Genomic DNA, 22,953 nt, shown 5'->3' on the forward strand with positions numbered 1-22,953 from the left:
CAGGGGAACTCCTTATTCTGAGACTCCGATTGCACTCACAATAATCCCTGAGTGTAGGGCTGCTTCTTCCACCAACACCTTCTATGATGCAAATGTCACTGAGGTCTTCATTCATAATAATGGTGATTAGCTCTGCATTGTGCCCCGAAGGATTGGTTCCCTGTCTGAACTTAGCCACTGGCCTACTGGAGTGTAGGCTGCCCACTCTCACAATGTGGATGCACCACTTAGGAATCACTTAAAGAAGGAATAAAGATGACCCCATGTTTCTTGAGCTAGGTTAATGGCTGTGTGCAATACCACAATCAAAGTCAATACTTATTCACGTAAAATATAGTAATTAGTTAATACTGAAACCATTTAAGGCTTCATTATTGCCTATATATTATTTTTGTAGGAGCTATTGCTGACATTGTTGACTGATTTCTTCTTACACATTAATGGGGAAAACAGTATTTGTGGAAAAAAAATTAGTTTGTTCCACAGTGAAAAGTAGGTTTACGTTACAGTGAAGCTGGCAGAAGATTTTATGTAATCTACTGATATAACTTTCTTTATATTATTTCAGTTAAGCCCATGAATCTTTTGTTGAAAATATATTATAAATAGACAGTTTTTAAGACATTGTGACATTTAGTGAGGAACACCAAAGCCATACAGATGTATGTATACGTTAACCATATAAGAGTTAGACTAGGATCAGTAATGTGTGAATATAATCAACTTATTATGAGCAAGTCATCCTTATGTACTGTTGCCACTTTGACAGTAATTAACATATATTAATTTATTTCTTACAGTGTTAGTCCTCTATGTTATGTTTCTTACAGGGAAACAGAGATACTTGTGATTTCAAAATGTTTACTTGTGATTTTCAGGTATGTTTATGGCCCACAAGAATTTAAAATTGTTATTAAGAATGAATTTGACAGTTTGTTTAATTTAAAAGGTCAGCTCAAAATACTTGCTGAAAAATTTGAAGATGCCAGTGCCACTGGAACAGAAATGATGAAGAGTGCTGTACAGGTATCACCAACTACGTATATTGTATTATATAATAGTTTGGGATAATTTAGTATTTTGATTTTCCCTTGAATTATTTAACAAAATTATATTGGAAATATCATGTTACACAAAAGCACAGTGCAAACCCAAGCAAACTTAAGTTGCTTTGTGCTGATATTTTATTTGATACTGAATACTGGCACACATATTTGTATACCATCTCACTCACTCTGCTTCACTGAATACACCTTTTTATTCTTCCTTAAAAATACTTGTTAAAGCAGTTTTCTGTATATCCAAACAGATAAAAGTTGAAAAGAAGGCAGTGAAAGAGAGCTTGTGTTCTGCCTCTAATGACCTTAAAGTTCTTTAAGGAAGGAAAGATTGTACCTATATCTGTACTTTTTAATTATGAAGGACTTGATTTTCATGTGAATAGATTCTCATTACCTGTTCTTGATAAGTCTCATAGAATTTTGTACCAAATATGATCATTAACATATGGCTGTCTTACATAACAACAGTAACATCAATTACCACTACTACAACTGCTGTTACTACAATTATTATCTTGTACTCTGCCTAAAGTAGTTACACCTATGCCCACTGTTGTAATTATGTACAGTGCTGCAGATCCAAGCTTCCCTTTAATTATGTGCAAAAATATTACCACTTGATACTAGAACATATACTATTACTTCTGAGTTTTCATATTGGGAAAAGGATTCACAACAGAATTCTGTATATTGTAGCCAATGCACAGGTTTCCTTAATAATGGTGTTTTAATAAGGTATATTTCTGTGGAATTGCCAAACAATACAGTGCTGTGGTGCAGAAATATATAATTGAACCATAGTAAACAGTCCATTGTTTTACTGGGATCTATTCTTGAGACCTAACTAACCATGTATAATCCACTACTGATTTTCTCAAAAACAAACTTCATATTATTCATTGAACAAAGCTTCTTTTTCTAGGTAAACATGAAAAAATACAAAGTTGTCATTTCTTTTTAAAATACCATATATATATTTTTACTGTAGTCCTATGTGAACACATTATATTAGATGTTAATGACTGTAATTTATTGAATTTGGTGTTTATACCCTGATGGGAAGTATGTGATTACTACTTTCTACTTTCTGACTATTAGTTGCCAATCATATTATCTCTCTCCAAACTCAGTCAGGGGAAAAAAAAGAAGAACACTGTATGAAGTATTAAGTAAGACTGTAGGATTTTTAGGTTTGGAAATTTATTGTTTAGTGTAGCTACCCAGTCTTCTAGCAGAAATAATAAGAAATAGTGAGAAAGCCACTGGGAAGTATTGCATTAGCAGCCACAGGCTAGTAGTCACAGTCTGGGGACATGTTGATCATAATAGTACACACATATGGGGATTATGAGACAAGGCTAGTTGCACTGAGCAGAAAATTGCACCATGCAGTGGTAATAACTGTAGCAGGTGGGTTGATGTCAGTACACCAGGGCAAGTCTCTTGTTATAGGCAACGTGACTAGGTGCTAGGTTTTAGTGAAACAAGTGCATGTCAGAGCAATACAAATATGTCTGAATTTTGAGATAGAGGCACTTTCTTTCACCTGAGTCCAGCAGCACCATCATGATGCCAAAACCATGCCAGAAAGCAAGACAATTGGGCATCACCGGAAGCAGTCATGGGTTTGAGACTCGGCTGCTTCTGTCACCACCAGCACTGAGTTCCTCACAGGACTTAATGCCACAGCACTGCCAGCTTTTCATCTGCATCTGCAGCTACCAGCACTGAATTCCTCATGGGGCTTAGTGCCTTAGTGCCAATCACTGTATGACTCCTGCCGGAGGTCAGCAGGTTGAATCCCACACACAACAGCCTCCAAGTGTCTCCACAGCAAACGCGTGCAATGCCAATGGGCAACTCTGGGTGCCATCCCCAATGGAGAAGTAGAACACCACTGATTTGTGGCTGTGACCTACAGAGGCCACTAGCTGTCCAGGAGCCTGCTGTCAGTAATGCAGGGTGTCCACTCAGCATCAGCTCACCAGAGCGAAACTGCAGCCTGTTTATCACTACTGGCCAAGTTCAATAGAGTGATGTTTGTCCTGCCTTGCTGAGCCACAACAAAGCATGTACTGAAGTTGAATAAAGTCTTCTTTACTGTAATTAGTGTGTCTGCTGGGCCATACAGCCCATCACCACCACCACTCAGACCACCGAGTGCAACTGCATACTTAATTTGCCATTGTTATCATTTTGATGTGAAAATTTTATGCAAAATGTGCTATTTACCAAATATATTGTTAGAACCTGAGTGGGTGAGTTCTCTGTATTACATATCATTAGTTTCTTTTAAAGTTGGCCATAATTAACTGAGTCAAGTTGTGACGAAGCAAGCTGGGATAATTTTACTTCCCTATTGTTTTGCCATCTGCCCCCTTAAAATTCATTTTGTTCATAGTTAATTACCATTAGCATATGTGAGTATAATATACGTTTTCATAAAAAAGAAAGATTGGCCCTCAGTTTTAAAGAATATGACACCAGATCTAATTTTGTGCTTAGTTTTATGTTTGTAATTGATTTTTTATTTTATTTCGACTATTCATAGTTAGTATCTTTTGTTATAGGGTGAAATCAGTAATTTTTTTTAACTTCTATTGATGATGTATAAACAAATATAAATTCTGTACTAATTATAAACATTTGTAAGAACAACTAATTGAATTCTTAAAGGATCAATTTGGCTCTATTTGAAAACATGTTAGCGAAGCAGACACTTAATTCCAAAGTAATTCACAGTTTTGTCAAAAGTATTGTTTGCGTAACAATATTTGTTAATTTCATCACTTAAACAAATAATTTGGCCTAAACCTTGTATTAGAAGAAACTGTTAAAAGTTTTCAATGTATTCATTTAATTTAATGAGTTAAGTTTTAATTGTAATTTCTAGAAATTAAACTTCAAAAATGTGTAGTTTCAGTAACTATTGTTGTGATGATATATAAGGGCCTAATTTTTAGTACCAAGAAAGTTGGTCCATGGCCAAGTTTCAGACGAGAAACTTGGGTTGGTTAGATCAACAACAATGCTTCAACTTAACTGTGAAATAATTGTTACACATTTAGACCATGTGTAAAAACAATGACAGTATCTGCTCCATAGTACCTTTCTATTCTTCAAGAACTGTGAACATTGTGGTTAGGTTTTTACTGCTCGTGGTTGTACAATAGTAATCTATTGTACCAGTATGTGGAGGTTTGCCAGCAAACTATTAATGAGGCTTATGGAAAGTTTAAACTATAGTGCACTGGCCATATATAACTGTGTATTATTGGGGGGGCGGGGGGCGGAGGGCGGGGGGGGGGGGGGGGGGTTGAAAAGTGCAAGTAAACAGCTGTGAAATGCAAATGTGCACCTGTCGGCTACATCATTTACAATAGACAATACTGCACTTCCACACCCTTGTTTTTCAGGCAGTACGTCGACACTGAGGACATTAAATTAAGAAATAAATGAAGGCAAAGCGTCACATAGTGTTGAAGGATTTAAAGATATGCCTATTATCCGCATACACTATGTGACCAAAAGTATTCGGACAACTGGCTGAAAATACTCCTCCCAAACAGGTCATGAAGGCCCAATGGTACTGACCAGCCGCCATGTCATCCTCAGCACATAGGCATCACTGTATGCAGATATGGACGATCATGTGGTCAGCCCACCGCTCTCCCTGCCGTATGTCAGTTTCCAAGACCAGAGCCACTACTTCTCAGTCTAGTGGCTCCTCAATTTGCCTCACAAAGTCTGAGTGCACCCTGCTTGCCAGCAGCTCTCGGCAGACCAGATGGTCACACATCCAAGTGCTAGCCCAGCCCAACAATGCTTAACATCGGTGATGTGACAGGAACCAGTGTTACCACTGCAGCAAGGCTGTTGGTGGCTGAAAATGACTTACAAATTTGTGGCACCCTCCTTCGGTAATGCTGGAATTCAATATGGTGTTGGCCCACCCTTAGCCTTGATGAGAGCTTCCATTCTCGCAGGCATATGTTCAGTCAGGTGCTGGATTGGCAGCCCATTCTTCATGGAATGCAGCACTGAGGAGAGGTATCAATGTTGGTCGATGAGACCTGGCATGAAGTTGGTGTTCCAAAACATCACAAAGGTGTTCTATAGGATTCAGGTCAGGACTCTGTGCAAGCCAGTCCATTACAGGGACGTTATTGTCATGTAACTCCAACCACAGCCTGAGCATCATGAACAGGTGCTCGATTGAGTTGAAAGATGCAAATGCCATCCCTGAATTGCTCTTCAACAGTGGGAAGCAAGAAGGTGCTTAAAACATCAGTGTAGGCCTTTGCTGTGATAGTGCAAGTGGTGCAAGCCCCCTCCATGAAAACCACAACCACACCATAACACCACCACCTCCAAATTTTACTGTTGGCACTATACATGCTGGAAGATGATATTCAGCAGGCATTTTCCACACCCTGCCACCTGATTGCCACATTGTGTACCATGATTTGTCACTCTATACAACATTTTTCCACTGTTCAGTTGTCCAATGTTTATGCTCCTTACACCAAGCGAGGTGTCATTTGGCATTTACCGTCTTGATGTGTGGCTTATGAGCAGCTGCTCGACCATGAAATCCAAGTTTCCACACCTCCTGCCTAACTGTCATAGTACTTGCAGTGGATCCTCATGCAGTTTGGAATTCCTGTGTGATGATCTGGATAGATGATGATGTTTGGTTTGTGGGGTGTTCGACTGTGCAGTCATCAGAGTCAGGTCTGGATATATGTCTGCCTATTACACATTATGACCCTCTTCAACTGTCAGTGGTCTCTGTCAGTCAACAGATGAAGTTGGCCAATATACTTTTGTGCTGTATGTGTTCCTTCACATTTCCACTTCACTATCACATTGGAAAGAGTGGACCTAGGCATGTTTACAAGTGTGGAAATCTCACACGCAGACGTATGACACCCAACCACCTGACCTTGAACTTGCAGGCTTACATGGTTCAAATGCCAATCATTTCTGCACAACATACTAATTCACATGTGCTGTGAATATGAACATCCTGTCTCTAATTGTTCAAGGTGTTCTGTTTTTTTTCTGAACATGAGTGTATTTTGATCCCCCTGTAATTAACATATACTGCTAGATTGACAAATATAGATTTAAAGTACACTCTATAACCAAAAAAACACACCATGAAAGAATTATCTGAATGACATTGAAATCACTCAATGTCATGCACATGTAGAGACAAATAAATGATTATATTAAAAACAAAGATTCCAAGACTTACCAAGCGGGAAAGCGCTGGTAGATAGGCACAATGAATAAAACACACAAATACGCACACAGAATTTCGAGCTTTCGAAACTGGTGGCTGCTTCGTCAGGAAAGAGGGAAGGAAAAGGAAAGATGAAAGGATGTGGGTTTTAACAGAGAGGGTAAGGAGTCATTCCAATCCCGGGAGCGGAAAGACTTACCTTAGGGGGAAAAAGGATAGGTATATACTCGCGCGCACACACACACACACACACACACACACACACACACACACACATATCCATCCATACATACACAGACACAAGCAGACATATTTAAAGGCAAAGAGTATGGGCAGAGATGTAAGTCAAGGCGGAAGTGTGGAGGCAAAGATGATGTTGAATGACAGGTGAGGTAAGAGTGGCGGCAACTTGAAATTAGCGGAGATTGGGCCTGGTGGATAACGAGAAGAGAGGATATATTGAAGGGCAAGTTCCCATCTCTGGAGTTCGGATAGGTTGGTGTTGGTGGGAAGTATCCAGATAACTCGGACGGTGTAACACTGTGCCAAGATGTGCTGGTCGTGCACCAAGGCACGTTTAGCCACAGGGTGATCCTCATTACCAACAAACACCATCTGCCTGTATCCATTCATGCAAATGGACAGTTTGTTACAGGTCATTCCCACATAGAAAGCGCACAGTGTAGGCAGGTCAGTTGGTAAATCACGTGGGTGCTTTCACATGTGGCTCTGCCTTTGATCGTGTACACCTTCCGGGTTACAGGACTGGAGTATGTGGTGGTGGGAGGGTGCATAGGACACGTTTTACACCGGGGACGGTTGCAAGGGTAGGAGCCAGAGGGTAGGGAAGGTGGTTTGGGATTTCATAGGGATGAACCAAGAGGTTACGAAGGTTAGGTGGATGGCGGAAAGACACTCTTGGTGGAGTGGGGAGGATTTCATGAAGGATGGATCTCATTTCGGGGCAGGATTTTAGGAAGTCGTATCCCTGCTGGAGAGCCACATTCAGAGTCTGAGCCAGTCCCGGGAAGTATCCTGCCACAAGTGGGGCACTTTTGGGGTTCTTCTGTGAGAGGTTCTGGGTTTGAGAGGATGAGGAAGTGGCTCTGGTTATCTGCTTCTGTACCAGGTCGGGAGGGTAGTTGCGGGATGCGAAAGCTGTTTTCAGGTTGTTGGTGTAATGGTCCAGGGATTCAGGACTGGAGCAGACTCATTTGCCACGAAGGCCTAAGCTTTAGGGAAGGGACCGTTTGATATGGAATGGGTGGCAGCTGTCATAATGGAGGTACTGTTGCTTGTTGGTGGGTTTGATGTGGACGGATGTGTGAAGCTGGCCATTGGACAGATGGAGGTCAACGTCAAGGAAAGTGGCATGGGATTTGGAGTAGGACCAGGTGAATCTGATGGAACCAAAGGAGTTGACGTTGGAGAGGAAATTCTGGAGTTGTTCTTCACTGTGAGTCCAGATCATGAAGATGTCATCAATAAATCTGTACCAAACTTTGGGTTGGCAGGCTTGGGTAACCAAGAAGGTTTCCTCTAAGCGACCCATAAATAGGTTTGCATACGGGGGGGCCATCCTGGTACCCATGGCTGTTCCCTTTAATTGTTGGTATGTCTGGCCTTCAAAAGTGAAGAAATTGTGGGTCAGGATGAAGCTGGCTAAGGTGACGAGGAAAGAGGTTTTAGGTAGGGTGGCAGGTGATCGACGTGAAAGGAAGTGCTCCATTGCAGCGAGGCCCTGGACATGGGGGATATTCGTGTATAGGGAAGTGGCATCAATGGTTACAAGGATGGTTTCCGGGGGTAACAGACTGGGTACGGATTCCAGGCGTTCGAGAAAGTGGTTGGTGTCTTTGATGAAGGATGGGAGACTGCATGTAATGGGTTGAAGGTGTTGATCTATGTAGGCACAGATACGTTCTGTGGGGGCTTGGTAACTAGCTACAATGGGGCAGCCAGGATGTTTGGGTTTGTGAATTTTAGGAAGTAGGTAGAAGATAGGAGTGCCTTGACTTACATTTCTGCCCATACTCTTTGCCTTTAAATATGTCTGCTTGTGTCTGTGTATGTATGGATGGATATGTGTGTGTGTGCGTGAGTATATACCTATCCTTTTTCCCCCTAAGTTAAGTCTTTCCGCTCCCGGGATTGGAATGACTCCTTACCTTCTCCCTTAAAACCAACATCCTTTCATCTTTCGCTTTCCTTCCCTCTTTCCTGACGAAGCAGCCGCCGGTTGCGAAAGCTCGAAATTCTGTGTGTGTGTTTGTGTGTTTTATTCATTGTGCCTATCTACTGGCGCTTTCCCGCTTGGTAAGTCTTGGAATCTTTGTTTTTAATATATTTTTCCCATGTGGAAGTTTCTTTCTATTTTATTTACAAATAAATGATTATAATTTCATAAAAATTGGATGATTTATTCAAGATAAAGAGCAGTCATCATACAGAGGGGGCCCTGCCAGGATGGAGGCAGGCTGCGTGCTGGCATCTGTGGAGCAAGAAGTGGCTTTGGGTCATTCTAATGGAAGGACATCCAAGCCAGTGAAGACAGCAGGAGGGTCACCAATGAAGGCTGTGGCGGAAATTTCATGAGGGTAGTACCGGAAGCACCAGAAGAAGCAGCCAGTGGCCTGTCAGCAGCAGCTGAGGATAGTGGCTGGGCCTTGAGCAAGGCATGGCATTTTACACATAGCTACCTGTAGAATGAGAAAACAGAATATGATGTGTAGCATGGAAACCAAGGAGCACAAGAAAAACAGTGTAAACCCTGGCAGCAAATATTCACAGTATGCTACAATGGAGTGCACAGAATTGCACAGTGCTTCATAAGTGCATCTGTTTGTGTATGAAGGGGCAAAGAGTCTGGCCACAGGAATGGCTGCAACAAGAGCAGAGATTGTGCAAGCTGGAACGGTGATCAGGTTGGCAACAAGAGATATCATGTCAGTCTGCATAGGACTGGAGATAGCAGTGATGGGGTCCACTGCAGAGGTGCTAGGGATGACAGGAGGGACGGCCACAACAGGGGCTATAACAAGACAGCATGCAGCAGCTGCTGCAGTGGAAGTGGCAGCAGAAGATCCAGATTCTAAAACAGGTGAACAGACACAGTTGAGTGGAGAGGGCTGGATGAAGGGAGAGCAAGAGTAGTGGGAAGAACATTGCCACGGTGGGCTTGGGGGGCATGACAACAAGTCAGCAGAAAAAGGCACAGAAAACGTAATGTTTGACAAGTAGGCAGAAGAGACACACGGCAGTGGTGTTCGGCTGTGGTGGTGCTCAATGGTGCATCACGGTGCGGGTAAGAGTGCTTGGGAGGTCAGAGGTGTATGGAAGGTGAGAGTACAGAGCACACCAAGAAGAATGGGAAGTGAGAAGCTGAAATAAAGTCTAGAACACAAGGAGAAATGGAAGCTAGAGGAAGGGAAGCAGGAAAGGAATGGCTGGCAGCTTTGGGCCTGGCCTGGATGGAGGCCCTCCCAGCATTGACTGGAGAGAGCATCATGACAGTGTCACGAGGGCCGTTGGTGGGTGGGCCAGCATCGGTGCCAGACAGGCTGGCAATGCTGGAGATGGTGGTGGGGGAACCAGCAGGGGGCATCATAAACTTGGACAACTGCAGCTGTAGTGCAGAACTGATAGTGTTTCAGAACCTGCAACAGTGGTGCCTGTGGTGTCAGAGGACAAGACAGGTCCAAAAAGAAAGGACAAGTATGATGCTACAGTCAAGAATCCACAGGAGAATCCGCAGAGGAGGAAAGGTGAGCACGAGAATGAGATCCATCACGAGCAGCATAGTGAGCAGTGAGCTGCTGCCACACATGAACAGAGGAGAGGAAAGAAAGACCAACTCCATGATTAACTGAAATGAGAAGGCAATAGCCGGCCGGGGTGGCCGAGTGGTTCTAGATGCTACAGTCTGGAACCGCACGACTGCTATGGTCGCAGTTTCGAATCGTGCCTCCTGTATGGATGTGTGTGATGTCCTTAGGTTAGTTAGGTTTAAGTCGTTCTAAGTTCTAGGGGACTGATGACCTCAGAAGTTAAGTCCTACAGTGCTCAGGGCCATTTGAACCATTTGAGAAGGCAATAGGCTGAAGCAGTAGATCTGGCTTGTTTGTGAGAGTTTTCAGTGATTGTGAAGACCACTTGTTCCAGCTAGTCAAGGAAGGTGGACAATGACCCCAAGATTTTGTTGAAAACTTGAAGCATTGGGTGCTGTGGCTTTGATGTCATGGAAGGGATAACAGCTGGGTGGGTGAGATGCTGCAGTGGAAGGATGGTAGTGGTGTTCACTTGCATGATGAGACCATGGCTGGATGGGCAGACAGTTACAGAAAAAGTGTGGCATTATGCTGCATGGCCTTGAAGTTATGCTTCTAGATTGAAACATGGATAGTGGTGCCAAGAGGGCTCTGTGTCATGAAGGCAACAGTTCAAAACACATGAATGAGAGGTGAACCTGAGAAGTACTAAAGTCAACACTGTGGAAATTAATGCAAAACCAATAATCGTTGTCATTAATTCTATGTTTATAGGTTTGATTTACTAGTCTGTATTGTACAAAAATGACTGGTGATTTGACAGCTAGTTTAAAAATGAACACTTATTGCAGCCTAACCACAGAAAAGTAAATTTCCACCTAAGAGAAGAGTAACAAGGAATGATCATCCTTGACGGGAAGTAGGCTCAAAATCAAAATCCAAAGATCTATCAGTGATGATCACTGCTGCATAACTACACCATAGCAGTGGGACACAGGAAGTGTGCTGCTAATGGCTGGGTGCTGTAGTGGAGAGATATGCAGTCAGCTGAAGCTCCAATAGATGAGATGTTGTGGGTGATCAGCAAAGTGGCCAGTAGCAGGTCTGCAACTGCAGCTGGTTGTTGGAGGTTGCATCACAGCTTTGGTACATCATGGCAGAGGAATATCTGTGGATTCTTGTGGAACACACAACCCGCTGATGCAAGCTAGCCCCTGATAACAATGGTGCTGTTGTTGCAGCACCTGCTGCCATGAATGATGATAGCAGTCCCTGGTGGCACCAGTTAGAGCTAAGCTTGTAAACAGAATGTTTATAATCAGCACCAAATCCAAACATGCATTGTACTGGCTAGATGCGTAAACTATCTCCGAAGGAGGAGAGCTTGCAGGCCAAGGGCTGGCAACCCACAGGGCTCAGATATTGTGCCAGAAACAGGAGTAGATGGCTGAGGATGCAGAAGTCCAGACGTGCATGTACCACAGAACCAATGAGACACAGTTGACCTGTTCGGAAGCCAGTTGTGTCCTGTATCAATAGGAGGTGGAAGCAAATTGGTAGGGGTCTATTAATCATTGGCAGTTCAAATGTTCAGCAAATGATGGTGCACCAGGTGCACTTAGTGTGTAGCCCTGGCAGCCTCATTCAGCATGTTGAAGAGGGTATTCTGGCAGCCATTGAGAGAACAGGGAACAACCAGCTCCAGATTGTAGCACATGTTTGAGTAAACAATGCCTGGCACCTGGGCTCTGAAGTCATACTTGGGTTATTCCAGTGACTAGTAGAGAAGATTGAGATGACCAGCCATGCTCATGCAGTTTCAGTTAAGCTCACAGTCTGCAGCATTGTCCCCAGAACTGATCATGTCCCCCTAGTTCTGAATCAAGTGGAAGGCTTGAACCAGAAACTTTGTAGGTTCTCTGACAAGCTATGCTGTGACTTAGGGCTGAAAACTGTAGGGTCTCCCTAAATCTGTGGCATGCACCCAAGGACTTTTTAAATTTGATGAGTCTCCAACAAAATCCTGATAAGACAGCTGCAGGAAACCCAGAAGTATCAGTGTAAATCCCAAAGAAACTTCCCCGAGAGATGAGAGTATTAAAATCCTAGTGGTTAACTGTTGAAGCATTTGCAACATAGTGCCAGAGTTTGAATCACTTCTAAAAAGCAATGAAGCTCAAATAATAGTAGGTAATAAAAGTTGGTTAACAACTTAAGTATAGCAGTGAGATTTTTCGGGAAAATTTTAAGTATATACTAAAAGGATAGGCTAATGGGAAATGCAGGTGGTGTATTTGTCATAGTAAACAAGAAACACAAATCCACTGAGACAGAAATTGAAAATGCATGTGAGATTGTTTGGGCAATAATCAGTATCAAGGGTGGGCATAAAACGATAATTGGATCCTTCTGTTGACCACCAGACTCACCTCCATTGTAACAGACACTTCAGAGGAAACCTCTGTTTGCTTCTACTTAAGTTACCCAATCAATTTGTAATCATTGAAGGAGATTTTAATCATTCGACAATCTGCAATCATGTACAATGCAGTGTACTACTGGTAAGATGCGTAAAACATCTTTGAAGGAGGAGAGCCTGTGGACCAAGGACTGGCAACCCACAGAGCACAGACATAATGTCAGTAACAAGAGTGGCTGAGGATGCAGGGGCCCAGTCCTGCATCTACCACAGAGCCAGCGACACTTAATTCACCTGTTGGGATTCCAGTTGCATCCTATATCAATAGGAGGCGACCATTTTCTTCACCCCTTCTATAGTCCCATTTGGAACCCTGCTGTTGCTCTCATCTGCAGTCCCAAACACAGTTTTCGAGATTCTCTTTCCAGCATCTAAGCAGTCCCTCTTGTGCCATCATAAAGTATGTGGCACCACATCTATTGCTTGCTGCATTTGCTCCCACAAATGTTTATAAGACCTATGCGGTTTTTTGTACTCTTGAACAACTTCTCTGAATGCACCTCTACTCTTTACCTCTCATAGAAGTCCAAAAAACAAACATCCTCCAATCCCTTCACCTCATTTAACCATCATTTGCGAAAATTACACTTTTGTGCTGGGTGTGACAAGATATCCTGTGAAACATTACTAAATGCCTTCTCTGAAAACTACCTAGAACAAATAGTTTGGAACCCCAATCATGATGTAAATATGTTAGATTTAATGGTAACAAACATACCTGGCCCCCTTGAGGATGTTCACATTGAAACTGGTATCAGTGACTATGGGCAGTTATACCAACAATGAATACCAAAGTACAAATGACAGCTAAAACAAATAGAAAAATTTATATGTTGAGAAAACTAGAGAAAGAAACATTAGTGTCATATCTCAATGAGGAATTTGAAATTTTAGCTCAGGGCAGGAGCATGTAGAAGAACTGTAGCTCAAATTTCAAAGAATATTTGACAATGCATTGGATAGGAATATACTCAGTAGAACAGTTCATGAAGGGTTTAATATTATGGCTCAAAGGAAGAAATTAATGTTTTTAATCCGGTAATATTAAACTCATTGTTACTGAACTAGTGTGTGTAATGTCTCTGAGTGTGTGTCTGTGAAGGACAATATCAGATTCCAGAGCGGCATCAACTACTCCTACAGTGTATGTAATTTCATACACATAGACAAGTTACTCTCATGGTGTTGAAGCAGCTGCCAACTCCGATGGTCACCTGTAAAATTCTTGAAATTTAAGAGAAAGAGAACTTCTATAGGATCTTCTCAAATTGGGGGCCCATTCGCATTTGGTCATTCGATGAGTGTCTGCAAGTAAAATTAGTTCATTTTAGCAGAGAAAACTTTCTCTATGCTTTTGGTGATGTTATTGAAACAGGTTCTACAGCAAACATTGACCACCAAATATTCGAAGTCCTATACCGACTTGTCATACATTACAGTTCGTCACAGAATCTTTTGATCAAAAATAAATACACAAAATTACCTTTGAAGTGCACCAGTCTATATTATGGCCATTACTAAACTCCACGTTAACGTTACATATCACTTGTGAATCTCAAAAGATATTAATTATACAATATGGCAGCTAACAATGACTGTTTCATTGGACACATTTCATACATGTCCTCTCATTATCCTGTCTCACAACAAAGTCCAGTCACATACTGATTTTTGTACATTCCTTCACTCGTCATGGAGCAATGCTAAGTCAAGGAATAAATATTTTGCTCATGCAGGTGAAACATGCTGCCTTGCAATATACATTAACTTTAAACAAATAACAATAGGAATGTCGTTGAGCCAATCAGCTGATCGATTCACGACTCCTAACCGCTAGTACAGGCAAAGAGATATTATATGGTCCCCCATGGGAGCAAAATTTTGTTTGCAAAATTTTGCAAACCCACTCTGTACTAGCTGATAGCCTAATTTCATAAATGGCTGCTATCAATTACATTTTTCCTATCCTTACTTCAGGTTGGACTACATTTACCAAACACGGTTGACAGTAGGCGATTGGTAGGGCCATGGGCTTTTTAGATTTCGGACCTCCCCATCTGAACAAAGCCTCCATGGGAAACCATGGAAAAGTGGGAGTGAGGTCAGCCAACCTCGTTTCCAAGTTGCATTTCACATTTTGGTACATTAACGATTATTCTTCTCTGAAATTTGTGAATTTAAATTACAATCATCTTGTTCAGTTTTTTCACAATTAGTTATTGCAGAGAAGCTGAGTGAGATTGGTCAATCTTGCAGGGAATGTGATTGCTGCAGGGCAGGCTGGTCTCTGATGATGACTCTCTCCCCATGATTGCTACTGGGATGCATAGTCGATGGATAGGGATAGGGTTGTCTCTCATTGTGGACCATCTAGTTGAGGGCTCACATCAGGATCAGGAATGGGATGTGGTGGACATGAATTCCATGAATGGCTGAAAATGGTCTCCAAGTAGCCAAACATAACCATTTCCAGTCAATGATCGGTTCAGTTGGTCTAGAGGACCTACTCCATTCTATGTAAACCTAGCCAACACTATTGTGGAGTCACCACCAGTTTGCACAGTGTTAACTGACAACCTAGGCCGATGGCTTTGTGGAGTCTGCACCACACTCGAATCCTACCATCAGCTCTTACCAATTGCAGTTAGGACTCATCTAACCAGTTGTCTAGGGTCCAAATGATTTGGTCACAAACCCAGGAGAGGTGCTCTGCAGGCAATGTCATGCTTTTAGCAAAGGCACTCACATCACTCATCTGTTGCCCCAGTCCATTTATGCTAAATTTTGCCACACTGTCCTAACGGATATGTTTTATCACCCACACTGATTTCTGTGGTTATTTCATGCAGTGTTGCTTGTGTGTTAGCACTGTCAATTCTATGCAAATGCTGCTGCACTCAGTCATTAAGTGAAGGCCATCAGCCACTGAGTTGTCCATAGTCAGAGGTAATGTTTGAATTTTGGTATTTTCGGCACACTCTTGACACTGTGAAATTTCAGAATTCTGAATTCCCTAATGATTTCCAAAACTAATGTCCTGTGCTTACAGCTCCAACTGCCATTCCATGTTCAAAGTCTGTTAAATCTCATCATGGGCTATACTTGTGCCAGAAACCTTCTCATCTGTATCACTTGAGTACAAATGAAAGCTCTTCCAATGCACTGACCATTTATACCTTGTGAATGCAATAATACCACCATCTATATTTGGATATCACTATTCCATGACTTGTATCATCTCAGTAAACATTATAAAAACAGAAACTTACACATTACATTGTATTTTTCTTCACGTCTTAATATTTTCAATGCTTCTACATGCTGAAAAATTTAAATATATTAAAGAATGGCTGTACACAAAGATATTCCTTTTCTACAGTAAAAGAGATGACAACAGTTGTAATATTTGTTTTCTGTAGAATTCAGAGGTGACTTCTCTGCTGTAAATTGTTTTAATGGTTAGATTCATAACTTCTTTGGACTAAATAAGCCTATAAAATTATTGGAAAAACTTAGTTTTCATCATCAGTGAGCTCATTATTGAACAAATGCCATCAAAAGGAAAGTTGACGAATTCCAGCAGAAGGAAAGTTAATGAACATTGACTTTATGATACACGAAACATTTTATGATGAATTGTGAGAAGTATGTTACTGAAACATTAATTTTTGAGCTGTAATTAAACAATGAGCTTTAGAACATTATTGAGTTGGGACACCATATTTTCCCACCAAATCTATGAAACATCCTAATCCATACTTATGCCACACTGGCACTCAACCGCTTGCCATATTAGTTGTGTCCCTTGAAAGGTTCTGGTGCAATATCTTTGCTGTGCGTCCACCCAGCTAAATCTCTTCCAGTCCCATTGAAAGCCTATTCTATACTGCCTGAGGAAAGGCTACTCTTGAAAGCAGTCATTTCATATCCCAATTCTACTGTCATGTCTACAAAGTCTTTTATGTAGCCATGACCATAACCAGCAGTCGACTTAAATGAATGACCACCACTGAACTGTGGCCAAGGATGCAACATGTCCAACTCCAGTGGCTGCTTCATAATCCATGTCAAGTGTATCCACCACACCAATACCAATTTCTCTAAATGATGTATATTGGAACACATCCTGCCCCACAAGCCTCATGGCCTCAGTCTTTGCTGTCACTTATCCAACACTGACCTCCACTTCTGTTCCCAAGCCTCCCACTTCACTCCATTAACCTATATGCACACTGTTCTCTCCATGATATCCATAATTTTTATTTCATTCTCCATCCCCCTCCTCCCACTCCCTCTCTTCATCCCAGCCACCAACCAAACCAGCTCCTACTGCAGTGGGCTTGTCCTTGTGACATTTATATCTTATTCCTATTTGCTTGTTCTCTATTCCTCCCCATCTATCAGCCTCATTTTCTTCTCTCATTTTTCAACTCACCTACTCCACCTTATACAACTCATCACTGAGTCAGGTTGCAGTACCATGAATATATAGCCATTCCTGTTTATGTGTGTGTTTTCTGTTAGCCCGTTATCTCAAAGTGAGGACATTGTCTAAAAGCTTAGCAACAATTTCAATCTTACTTATGTGTCTTATTATCACTCAGTATCTCTTCTTTATAGTGCATGGTTTGGTTTACACCTTATAGTATAAATACCCATTTAAGTGACAGCTATTGTTGACTAATGGCTGTTTCTGTAATCACTGTTTAAGTGTGGCACTCCATCAGAACAGCAGTTGGCTGATAAAATATGCAATAAGTATTTGTGACTAGGGAAAGAAATGAAATCCTTTGATTTTAGTAACATGTCATTTGGTCTTAATATTGAGTTTTTAGCACAATATAGAATTATTTTCCATTAATAGTCATACTTTTCTTTTTCAGGGAGATCTGAAAAGAGCTGTACATACACTCATTTCATCTTGTGGAAATGTGGAAGCCATTATCTCAAAATACAGTCCAATATTTAGGGACATAAAAGACTGTGTGGACGACTTGACTGTGGATACTGAAGAAAGATGCTCAAAAGAAAATGAAAAAATATGTTTTGATGGTAAAAATGTGTTTGACAGGAAAGAGGATTTGATTTTTGAAAGAAGTGATTTGGGAGACAGAGAATTGCAGGCCCAACAAAATACTGAAACTCTAAAGAATGAGTTTGTAGCACATCTTATAGAACTGAAGGAGCTCACAGAAATTCATGACTCAGAAATATATAACATACTTCAAAAATTAATTCAGCCTGATGAACTGAGCAACTCTTTACCAGAGCTTATCTCAAATCTTGAAAGTCTTAAAGAAAAAAGTAGTGCTCTCTGTCTGCAAGTGGAGTGTGTTATTGACCTGCTGCACATGAACAATGAAAATCTGTTGAATTTGTTTGTTCATGATCTTGGTATAAAAGAAAAAAATTCTTTAAAAGAATCATGCAATTCCTTAGAAATACAAGTGTGTTCTGACCAGTCTGCACATGAATTTGACAAAGATATTAAGGTCAGTTCAGAAAGGAATTTCACTGTTGCAGAAACTGCCATGTCTCAAAATGAATTTCCTAAAAATATTTCTGTCATTACAAATGACTGTGCAAAGGAAGGAGATATGGAAAACATTGTCTGTTCAAGGGAAATGGATGGAAATGAAGCACGATGTGTGCCCAGTGATGTGCTTTTGAAAATTTTCAAAGAAAATCTGCATTTAAAAACACAACTGGCAGTAACAAAACAGCTACTTACAAGACAATTACCAGAATATAATATAGACTCAGCATCACAGTATTCACCAATCACTAATGAAGAAAAATCTTTAAATGATATAATTGCAGAGAATGCTAGTTTAAGATGTGAACTTCAAAAGGCAAAATTTGAATTTGAAGAACTAGAGAAAGAATTAAAAGAGATGATGTTACAAAAATTTACACAACCCTTGATAACAGACCTAAATGAAAAAGAGAAACTGCAAAATGTTACATTTCAAACCAAGGATTTAAAATCTGATAAAGATGTTGAATCTGATGGAGACATGTCATCTTCTGAAAATGTAAGAACATCTTTTTCACTGCATATATTAACTGATGCACCAGATCTACAGAAAAAGCCTCTTGTATCACATGATAAATGTGTTGCACCTGAATCTTCCATCATAACAGATATTGGGAATGATACACCCCTGCAACACTCAGAAGGATGTCATAACGAGAATAATGCTCACAAACCAGAAATGGTTCAGCAGACTGTGCTCAAACCCACAGCCTGCGAAGTAGCTACAGCTGAAGTACATTCTGAAACACAGATAAGTAAAGTTGCTCCAGATTTAATCAGCAGGGAGAACACTATTGATGGTGTGATGCCTGAAGAATGCACCAAAAGATGCAATTATTCTCAGTCATTTGAAGTAAAAGATTGTGGAAACATGAAATTACATGAGGAACAGATATCAGATATTGGTGAAGAAATGTTTGTTGCAATTAGTAGTTCAGAGCAAATTGAAACTGGAAATAATATTTTCAACAAAAGTAATAAGGTAATAGTAGATGGTTCTGATTGTACACAATTATCAAACCTCAACAATGTAGTAAAATATCATTGTAATGATTTACTTGTACAAGCAAAACATGAAGAAAGTGATAATGAACAATCAAACATCTGTTCTTCGAAGAAGGTGATAGATTCAGAGACAGATGCAAGCCTTACATGTAAAGATATAGGAACTGTGAACTTTCAGGATACAGTAAAATGTCATTATAATGATTTACCAGTACACACAAAACAAGAAGAAAGTGATGATGAGCAATCAAACAATGTATCTTCTTCAAAGAAGACAATAGAGTCAAAGATACATGCAAGCTCCACAGCTAGAGGTAGAGAAACTGTGAACCTTAATGATGCAGTGAAATATCATTATAGTGATTTTCCAGTACAAGCAAAACATGAAGGAAGTGATGATGAACAATCAGACAGCATCTCTACTTCAAATAATGCAGTAGAAGCAGAGATAAATCCTAGCCCCACATGTAAATTTACAGCAACTATAAATCTAAATAAAGTCAGCTGTAAACATTCAAATAAAAATGGGACTGAAAACAATGAACCACAGTTTTGTACCCAAAATGAACAGATATGTAAAGCTTCAGCTAGTCACTGCAATTCTCAGCTGTTTGCTCAAGACCACTCTTACCCTGAAACAAACATAAATGCAACAAGAAACCACAATACATCATATTATGATACTTCTGAGTGTAGTGATATTGTGGAGAATGATCTCTTTAAAATTTCTCAAAATCCTAAAGGATACAACAGTGTTCGACTTGGGATATCAGAAAATGATTGTAACAGTAACCAAAATACCATAGCTAGCACTTCTTACTACAGAGGTTTTAAAAGTGGAGCAGATGGTATTTGTGGTGATAAAGCTAGTCAGAGTAGCTTAAATACTGGAAACAAATGTCTTGGCTTTTCAGCTACTGCCAATGGTAGTAAATGTGCGAGGAAGAAAGTTGTTAATGGCACAAAAAATTCAAAAACTGAAAGCAGCATAACAGCTGAAATGACTGTTTACAACAAATCAGGTAGTTATAGTAAAGCTGTTGGTAAACAGCAGGGAATAGCTTCCTCCAGAAACCCAAAATTTTATCCTGATCGTGAAGCTGGAAAAAGAAATGTACATTTCTATCATAAGTTTTCAAAAATGGGTGTTGATGGAAGTGATTCATTGGAAACATCCACAACAGGTGGTAGTTCAGATACAGAATCAGAATATCCACCAAAAAATTGTAACTTTAAACAAAAAAATCCTGTAGAAGGACAGGAAAATGACTGTGGGTCTCTGGATAGTCCAAGTTCAGATTCTACTCTCTGTCATGAAGACACAGAAACAGAAGAATCATGTGAAAAAAACGAAAATTTTAAGTTTCATACTACCAAAGTAAGAAGGGGTACTTCTTCAAACAATAAAACTCTAGAAAAGGGAAACTACATGTCAAAATTCACAACAATTTCCGAAGATTTCACCAAGCCTTATCAGAAATGTTATCTTAAAGAGCACCACCAGGCTGAGATGAAGGAGAAAGCATCATTTAATTATTCTAGTTCAGAGACTTGTTCCTCATCTTCTGTATCTAAAGGAAAACAGTGCCACATGAATTCAAAAAGAGACATGTATTCTGGTAGACAGAGCCGGATTCCCACTTACATTAAATCATTTGGACGCCGATCAAGCACAAATTCAGTCAATGTTAATAATCAATGCTCCAAAACAGATAACCAAAACTGTTTGTTAAAACTGAACAAAACCTTTAGTGAAAGGAATATCTCAGAGTACACAAAAGACAGCAACCTTGGAAACAAAATGAAGTGTAATAAGGTAAGTATTTCTGTTGTTTAAGTTGAACTGACAATATGATATGGGTATTATGAATAATTATTTCTTACATACAGTTTCCTTCTGTAATATATAAATTTGTCTCAAAAACTGAAGGAAGACTGTTCCTTGTGTTCACCACTAGATATGTAAAATATATTTTCACTGCATATGTGGTTTATTAAAACTGCTACCATTTCTCATTATGTTATTTTAGAATGCATCAAAAAATGCATCAACAGGAGGTAACAGTCATTTGCAAAGTGAGCTCCAGACTGAAAGAGAGAAAGTGAGGAAGCATGCAGTGAGCATCCGGAGACTCAAGTCAGAGCTACAGTTAATGAAAAACAGCATGGTGGAGAACAAGAAACCACTGGTGCTGGGACACAATTCACAATTGTCCAGGCAGAGAAACAGTAGTGTCAGTGCACCTCATAGCCCACACCATTATAGTTTTACTGCAGCAGATTTTCAGAAACAGGTTGTTGAAAAAAAATTCTTAACAAAATGTAATATAGCAGCATGTTATTTTGCAAATATCTGTGAGGGAAAAATTGATGTATCTTGCTTCCCAAAAGCCATGTTAAGGTTCTGGCAGAAACCAGTGCAGAAAAGGAAACTGTTTTTTAACATTAAGGAAATCTGGTTCTCATTTAGGTCACAGTAGACAGGCACATGTAGTCGTGACATGTTTGGAGGTAATGTGATAGCAGGTGAAGCTGATAGAAGTTTCCAATCATCATATTAATATTTTCCCATCCATTAGCATTGAGATATTATTTTGTAATTAGATATAGGCGAGCAGATTTGTAAATAGAAGAAGTGATGATGGTGGAAACATTAATGTGCTTAACGTTATGAGTGATGAAGTTTACTTTCTATTGTTTGGACATGTTAATTCACAAAACAAAGATATTGGCCAGCAGATACCACTTTAACAAGCAAAAACTGGTATTAACTCTGCTGATCCCAGTAATTATTTAATTAACCTCATTTTTAATTATATTTTATGACTAAAGCCAAAGAGTACTTTGGAATATTTAAATATTTCAGTATTTGCCCATTTTTATCATGTATCTTACTACTATTCTTTCAACAAGGTAAGGTAGTGAAACTGTGATGACAGGATGAGTCAGGAAACATTTTCAGTCTTCACCTTCTCCAAATATGCCTATACGCATTTCATCTGATAGCAAAAGGATAAAACCTGAAGCTGTCTGCTCACTATGAAAGAGCTCAAGTTGAATAATTGCAGTGTGACTGATCCAGATGATGTATCTACTTAGAGTCAAGTATACCACAATATGACTGCTCAGCAACAAATAACATTGATGGAGAAGGGCTCATATTGAACATCGTCCATAAGGAAAAATTTCCGGTTAAAAGCAGCAAATAATTTTATGCCTTTGCAGGCTCTTTTCACTATAGACATTTACAACATTCATAATGTCCCTTAACATTATCAAGAGGTATGTTTAAAGTGTTCACCTACTATTGCACAATCTACATAACTTTTAAAAAATGAAGCAAAATAAATAAGAAAAAGTAATAGCGCATTACCAGCTGCAAATTTTGTCTCTAGTCTTTTATTTATGGTAGGTAACGAAGCAAAAAATCTTATATGAATTAATATTAGCATATTAATCGATGCTTTAAACTTCAGAGATATTAGAAAAGTAGTTGCATGTAAAAAGGGTGGGAGAGGGAGGGAGGGAGGGAGAGAGAGAGAGAGAGAGAGAGAGAGAGAGAGAGAGAGAGATTCAGAGAGAGAGAGACAGACAGAGGGAGAAAGAGAGAGAGAGAGAAATGCCTACTTAATAATACTGTTTAGCACTTTGGAATGCACATGCATGTACATATGCTCATCTAGATTCCAGAAGACACATGCTACAATTCAGCTGCACTATAACTTAGAGTTTTTCACTATACTACTGTGTTTGCAGTTAGAAGCAAATTCTGTATTCTTGATTTCTTCTGGGTTGTTAACCACTGGCACACTGAGGCTTCACTCAAGTATTGTAGGTCTGCTTCTTCAACAACACAG

General features: G+C 40.0%; 1 protein-coding gene across 2 annotated transcripts in view; it reads left to right on the forward strand.

Moving 5' to 3' along the window:
• Window positions 1-22,953, forward strand: part of LOC126299386 (uncharacterized) — a 478,915-nt gene that overhangs the window by 387,067 nt on the left and 68,895 nt on the right. Inside the window, exons 14-16 of one of the 2 annotated variants that reach the window (XM_049991253.1) lie at window positions 879-1,026; window positions 17,439-20,912; window positions 21,127-21,390. In XM_049991253.1, the coding sequence (XP_049847210.1) occupies window positions 879-1,026; window positions 17,439-20,912; window positions 21,127-21,390 (3,886 nt within the window). The remainder of the gene's footprint in view (window positions 1-878; window positions 1,027-17,438; window positions 20,913-21,126; window positions 21,391-22,953) is intronic. The other variant, XM_049991254.1, reaches the window with a different exon arrangement.

This window comes from Schistocerca gregaria, chromosome X, assembly GCF_023897955.1.
Source record: "Schistocerca gregaria isolate iqSchGreg1 chromosome X, iqSchGreg1.2, whole genome shotgun sequence".
Classification (NCBI taxonomy): Eukaryota; Metazoa; Arthropoda; class Insecta; order Orthoptera; family Acrididae; genus Schistocerca; species Schistocerca gregaria.